At 32.4% G+C, this 7,454-nt stretch overlaps 1 protein-coding gene across 1 annotated transcript; it reads left to right on the top strand.

Annotated features, from left to right (window-relative positions):
• Nucleotides 1–3,227: 3,227 nt before the first annotated feature.
• LOC145560480 (protein FLOURY 1-like) lies at nt 3,228–4,584 on the top strand. The gene has a single exon (XM_081621735.1). It carries the CDS (start codon nt 3,360–3,362, stop codon nt 4,410–4,412), a length of 1,053 nt encoding a protein of 350 aa, XP_081477861.1. The 5' UTR covers nt 3,228–3,359; the 3' UTR covers nt 4,413–4,584.
• Nucleotides 4,585–7,454: the final 2,870 nt, after the last annotated feature.

Raw genomic sequence — 7,454 nt, 5'->3', positions numbered from 1 at the left:
TAGATAATATAGTCTGATTTAGAATTGCATGTTTTAATTATGTTAGTGTTGTTTTTCTTTATAGGTTTGGCAGCAAGAAGTAGCCCACCCATGTTCAATTGGAAATGTTGTGGGATCAATTTTGAAGCTTGAGGTGGTGAACAAGGATGACAGCCATGACAAATTGACAGTCCCAACATCGCCCGATCTTAATCCAAATGAAAATCTTATTGCATCTTCTATTATTTTTTGAGAATTGTAATTTGTGTTGTTAAAACTTTATCTTTGGTTTGTAATTAGTGAATTACAATTTTTATTGGTTTATTATCGTTAAGTAGGATTGTTACTTTGTTAGACTAAGCTATTTAATTTTGGTTTGAATTAAAATGCTTAACCTCTGAACAACTTGTATTTGAAATGAAAAAATTCAGGTCAATTTTGGGTTAACCCGAACCTGAATATATCAGGTTTGGGTCGGGTTAATTTCAGGTCAAAGAAACCTGATTTTAACCCAAATAAAAAATCAGGTCAAATAAGGTCAATTTCGGGTTGACCCGAACCTGAAAATATCAGGTTCAGGTTGGGGTTTTCAACCCGAAAAGTTAAATGGATCAGGTTCGGGTTGGGGGGTAGCTGACCCGAAATTAGGTGACCCGAACACGAACCCGACCCGACCTGATCCATTTGCCAGCCCTATCCCCAATCCCTATATATCCTCCTTAGTCCTTACTAGTTCACCAAACTAGCTCTTCATGTTTAGTTTCTTTCAAAATTCTATATTATTAGTTTAAATAAGGTAGACTTTTCAATAGAAGAAAAGTTGAAAGTACCAACTTCATGAACTAAAATAACTAAAAGCTTCAAAATTTGCCTAATTTTGCCTAATTTATTCAATGGATGGACATAAACGAGGTTAAGACATTCATGAGATTGAGACATTGAGTTGTTTATTGATGAGAATCTCGACTCACATTATACACCCTTAGATAAGAGAGTAATCGTATGCATGAATTATGATTATATGATGAGTAACGTAATGTTGCTCATTAAGATTTGTTTAAACTAATTTACCTATTGACATCACTTATTTATAAGAGGAAAAAAATTCCTTTTTTTATAATGTAAACCAAAGGCTTTTATTAAGTGTAATAACTAAATTTGACATCTCTATCTAATGAAACTCACCATTTTTTTTATAGCATTAATATACCATAAACTATTACTAACAGTTTAATTCAAAATGAATACCATAAGGGTTTTATTTCAAGTCTTGAATACCCCCTTTAAAAACTTTAACCAACTAGCTAGTGAACTATGTTAGTTGATAATCTATTATATTATTACTTTCCTTCAACATTTATTTTCAATTTTTTTTTGGTGGAACATTTTTAAGGCCCAAAGTTTCTTGCCAAACTCAGAATTAAGTTTGACCCAATGACCAAAATTTAATTAAAGGGATAACCAATTTTTAAGCCCATTTTATCGCTTAGTCGTACTACTTGTACATAGCATAAAATCCCATGATCCGGCCTCATTTGTAAAGCGTTCGTGCTTCTTAATGTTCTTAACTTCTTTCCATAGTTGCACCCTAATTTGTGTAATTAAAGCCCAATTATTGGTTAATGCTAAACTAGTTTTTAGATTTGGACAATACTCCGGGTAACATAAGATCTTTCTATGTGAGTTACCCATAACTCAAATTTGTTCAACACCAATATTTAACATTTGTACGGAATATAATCATATATTCTAAAAAAAATGTTTGAAATTAGTGGTATTTTATTATTACCGACTAACTAGTTAAAGTAAAATTATACTTTTATCCATCCATGCGTTTATCAATGCAGGTATTTGGTCATGTAAAGATAACTTTGTTAAGTACCATAAAATGATCATTTTTCAAGGATTTCCTAACATGTTTTCTAAGTTCGCTAAACTTCTGATAAATTATACCCAATAATACGGAGTGAATAATTAGAAAACAAAAATGATAGAGTAAACTTAAGATTATCTTGAGTTTCTTTTTCTTGGTTAGGTGATGATTAAGATGTTTTAAGATTAACCCTTAGATCTCTTCAATATTCTAATAAATCAAATATTTTAAAAAACGTCTTATTCCTTTATCAACCACAATATGTGTTTTGAATGTTGTAAGCAATCAAATTTTTCCCAAGTTATTGTCACTAGATGAAGCCCTGTTTGAATTTTTTAAAATAATATTTTTCACATATATATTTATGTGCTAAAAATTGTTAAATATTTAAATAAAATTCCTGATATTAAAAGATAATATTTTATATTTAATTAATTTAAACTGGAAATTATTTAATTCTAAAAGAAATTAATAATATCATATTTAATTGGCTACCACTAAAATTTATTATCCTACGTGGCGCGCTGAAAAAATTAAATCATACGTGGCTCTCTAAAAACTCGGGAAAAAACTCCCCTTTATATATATATATATATATATATATATATATATATATATATATATATATATATATATATATATATATATATATATATATATTAGATTTTACACTTCAATTTTGCTAATAAAGATACTTCATAATTAATATAAATAATAGCACATGTATTCACATAGATAGAACTATTTCATTTTTTTTCTTCTAAATAACAGAGATAACCCGATCGAATAAACTAAGTGTCTTGAAGAAAAACTACAAGTTTATTTTTATCAAGTGGAAAAACCATAAAATAAATCAACAAAATGCCTCGTATCATGGTATTGAACCATGGCAGCCACGTATCCCGACCCGAGCATCTGTGAGAAGATCTTCCCCTGTAAGTAGTACATTTCCTAGGAATTTTAAATGTCTACATAAATTTAGTGCAACCAAACAAGGCTGAATACTAGCTTTTCCAAAATTGGTAAACAAAATATACTAACTTGATAGATATGAGTAAAAATCTTATTAAAATAAAATTTTAATATCAAATCCCGCCTATTACTTGTCTAATGTACCTTTATGAGTTATGACTCTTTAAGCCAAATCAAAAGCTTTTATATGATCGGGTGCACCCAATTATTTTTAACCCAACAATTTAACACTAATCTAGCAATTTACCAACACAATTAATAAATTAATTATAGAATAATCAAATCACAAATTCACAACAGCCAAATAGAGCAGAAAACTTTACCGTTATGTCTAGGAATTGGATTTGGACCCACATTTATTCTTATCAATAAATTCATTTGTTTTGGATTATACTAAATTAATTCATACAATATAGTTTCTTCACCAAACTACCTTGATCACTCCAATATCATCACCGAACTCTACGCTCATCTCACTCTCTCTCCATGTGGGCAAACCTTCAATAGCTTCGTGTCCTTTACTTTGTGTTCATCAATGGCGGCCCTTTACCTTCTTTATCTCGCATCAAAAGGAGCAACATTTCTCTCTTTTCTATACAAAATATCTCGCTCTACCCAATACAGATTGATGGGTCGTCTCTGTTTCCTTATTGTTTTGTGTTCAACTATCGAGTTTTATAAAAGGGTACTTTTAATTTTTCAGTCAATTTCGAGTTCAATTTTCTTGATGGATTGTGTATCTAATTTGAAGGTTTTGCTGACGAATTTTGATGATTTTGGATGTGGGTTTTTGATTTTCGGGTGTTTTTCCAAGATTTTCAATGTTTTCGTGTTGTTCTTTATGTTTTTTCTAGGGTTTGTGGTGTTGCAATTTACTGGGAATTGCAAATTTAGGGGGAAATCTAGTGAGGAGAGAAAAGGGTTTTCGTTGATTTGCTCTAGTAATGATGAAATTAATGGTTTAAAGAAGTTGTCATTTGAGAATGGGACCACTAAGAAGATGTCTAGGGTTTTCAGTGGGGACCAGAAATTCGAGGAAATCGATGAAGTTTTGGGTTTTAATTGTGGGTTTAATGATGGTGTTGGTAGAATTGGAGAAGAAAGGGAGGATTGGAAGGAATGCTGTCATGAAGACCAAGTGTTCGACGTTATTACTCTGAGAAAGATGGTAAAAATTCAGAGACAAAGGGCTTATGTTGCTCAAAATGAGCTTGAGAAGGAGAGAATGGCTGCTACTTCCTCTGTCGACGAGGCAATGGCGATGATATTGCGGCTTCAGAATGATAAGAGTGTTCTTCAAATGCAGGTTAATCAGTTGCAGAGAGTTTCTGAAGAGAAACAGTTACATGATCAAGAGGTTAATCAATCACTTCAATGGATTATAATGAGACACGAATCCGAAAGGAGTTTATTAGAGGATCAATTGAGGATGTGTAGGGAGAAATTGAAGGTGCTTATGAAGGGTGAAGAGTGGGATCAATTTGATAGTGTTTGTCCTACTCCTAGTGCTACTTACTCCTCATTTGGAAGTAGTAGGGATGATGAATTGCTAATTGGCTCGCTCGATTTCGAATCATCACCTATGTAGGATTCGGGTATCTCAGCTATTGTTGTGATTTGTTTGGCTAATTGTAATTGAAGTCTTAAAGGAAGATTTTTGGACAGGGAAAAGGTTTCTGTGAATATGCTTAGTTTGATTACACTGTATCTTTTCTTTCATGTAAAAGCAATTGGAATAAACTCAATAAAGTTACACATTTTTTGGTTTAATGAAAATTTGGTTAGTGTTATCAACAGCTTGATTTCTTATTTTTGCATTGTTCATTTACAATTGTTGTTTGCAGCTTTCGTCGAATTTAGTTAAGGTCATTGTGATGATTGTCTTGCGTCTTAAAACAGTCTGTGAAGGGAAGTTAGTTAGTTGCTTTCTTTGATTAATGTATTAAATGTTGATTCTCTCATACGGTCATACCATTTGATTGGAATAGCATGTCCTTACAAGTTAAGGACAAGCTATGAATCGCGTACTATGTGGTCCAGTGTTACTGTGTTACCGATGAGGTTGCTGCTTGTCATACTAAGATCAAGAGGTTTGTTTAAGACTGTATAATTATCATAAAGAAAGATGCTTATTAATTATAATGCATTATGAATTTACGACAGTCAGCTTGAGAATTGTCTAATGTGCATTTTGTCCATCCTAGCTAGTATCCTACCATGAATGACAAACGAGTTTGATGTTGTAACATGAGATGTAAGCGAGGATCCCTAGTAATATGTCAGCTTATCAGTCAACACTTACAAATGTTGGTCTGTTGGATAGGTACTTCTTCGCTTCTACAGAAAACGATTGCTATAGTCCTTCTACGGAATCTAAGCCATATTTATTGAAAGAAAGCAAATTTCTGTGTGTAGTTGATTTAGAAAACTATTTGAATTAGGATTACAAATAACCAAATTTAAGAAAGATTATGTCGGAGTGGCAATGTTACAACCTGCCTTCTATGGTAAAATTTAAAGCTCTGTCATCAATTTTAACTGTTATTCTGTTGCCTTATATACTAGAGTTATGTGAATAAATTATCTGATGAAAGAATTGGATAATAACAACACAATTTCAGAGGTTTACAGACAGCAGTAACACTTCTACTACTAGACTTTCAGAGAGAAAATATCAGACATCATAGGATAACTCCGTACTATAAGACTGCATACCCGAAATATCACCATCAGATCCTTGCTCTTGATTATGGTAGTAGATTGGATTGCATTGCAACAGCATTTTATCAGTAAACTCTGACTCTTGATTGCAGTAGCGTGCACTCATCATAGAATAGTCGCATTGCAGAGGAAAATTATCAACAAATTGTGGCCCTATATCACCATTGTAGATAGAACAGCCCATCATTGGAATGCATTGCAGAGGATAATCATCAGCAAATCCCGACCCTTGATCAACATCAGTGTAGCTAGTAGTAGGACTCATCGCTGGTATGTATTGCAGAGAGCAATTATTAGCAAACCCCGACCCTTGATCAACATCAGTGTAGCTAGTAGGAGTAAGACTCATCGTTGGTATGCATTGCAGAGGATAATCATCAGCAAATCCCAACCCTTGATTGAAGTTATTGTAGCCAATAAGAGTAGGCTCCATCTTCGGAATGCATTGCAGAGGATAGTAATCAGCAAATCGTGTCCCTTGATCAATATCAGTGTGGCTACTAGGAGAAGGACTCATCATATTCATGTCATACTTCCCTTCATAATCGGCAGTAGCAAACATCTCAACAAAATTAGACAACAGCAAATTATCGACGTTAAACGCTTGAATTTCTTGTTGATCAGCAGCAAATCCATGATTGTTAATACTCTTAATCGCAGCAATTCTACGCGTCACAGAATCAAGCTTATGCTCCAAATTGCCAAGCAATTCAACAAGTTGTTCATCAGTGAACTCAGAAAGATTTGTACTTTTGCACCTTATATTATACAAATCTTGGTCCCTTTTTACCAAATTTTCCTCATTAACATCTTTCAACACGTCACTTAAGTTAAGTGACCTCTTGTTACTTCTAACATCCTTAGAAATTGCTAAGTAACGATTGATTATGTCACGAGCCAACTCCGGGTTTGATGTTGTAACATTGTAGTTGATGGCAGATTGGGTGTTTTGGCACTCTTCTTTACCCGTGTACGAAAAAATTTCGGGTTTTACGGAAATTTTGTTACCTTTAACATAAGGAAAGATGATGACACAAACTGGAACATCACATAAAATTGACAATTCACTTGCTTTTTTAATCAAAGTTTTCTTTTTCTGTCGAAAGTATAAATTTCTCTTCTTCTCGTTTACTATGAATTGCCTTAATGATTTCTCCTTACCCATAATTAGAACGATTTTTGAGCTAGAATTTGAAAGAGAGACAAGAGGAAAAATATTAGGACAGTAATGAAGGAAAAAGGTATGTCCAAATAATATAATGGGTTTATATTTATACAATTGCTAAATGAAGGAGATTATAAAAAATAAATTAATAGAAAAAAATTGAATAAAACCTTTGTACAAGGCATGTAAATGTATTGCTCGTATTTTTACAACTGTAGTATCTTGCAAGATCTTTCTGCATAATGTAAAATCTTTTTTTCCCTTAAAATTAAGAAAGTGAATTTTTTTTCCTAGAAATCAGGAAGAATTGATTTTATTTTAAGGATTTGGAAAGTGTGTATATAATATGTGCGGGGAAAGAATTATTTCAAAGATTTTATTTCTCAAAATAGTTTAATTTTTATAAAGCATGTGTTCGTATTACATATAAGTGATATAAGCCTAACTTATATTCTTATGATCTTTCTTGACGACCAATTAGTTGGTCACGTTGTCAACTACTAGAGGTACTTAATTAAGTAGGGCTAGACGGTTAGTCCTTCTCATAAGTGAATCAACTAATGTAGTAGTCCTAACTTCTAAAGCATTTTTGTTTGTTACATCGGATGTGTTAAGGTTGATCCTTGAGAAAGTAGAGATTATGCAATTATGATGAAAATTTATTTATTTATTTTTGTTCAGAAATACGGATTATAGAGTAATTGAACCAAACTACTAAATGATATACTAGTACTTTGTATTTAA

The sequence above is a fragment of the Chenopodium album genome, chromosome 9 (genome assembly GCF_948465745.1).
Source record: "Chenopodium album chromosome 9, dcCheAlbu1.1, whole genome shotgun sequence".
Classification (NCBI taxonomy): domain Eukaryota; kingdom Viridiplantae; phylum Streptophyta; class Magnoliopsida; order Caryophyllales; family Amaranthaceae; genus Chenopodium; species Chenopodium album.
The sequence above is the reverse complement of the archived record's forward strand: the minus strand, read 5'-3'. Positions and strand labels throughout refer to the sequence as shown.

Bases quoted from the DNA above. Each gene is read 5' to 3' on its own strand.
- LOC145560480 (XM_081621735.1), top strand. From the start codon at position 3,360: ATGGCGGCCCTTTACCTTCTTTATCTCGCATCAAAAGGAGCAACATTT.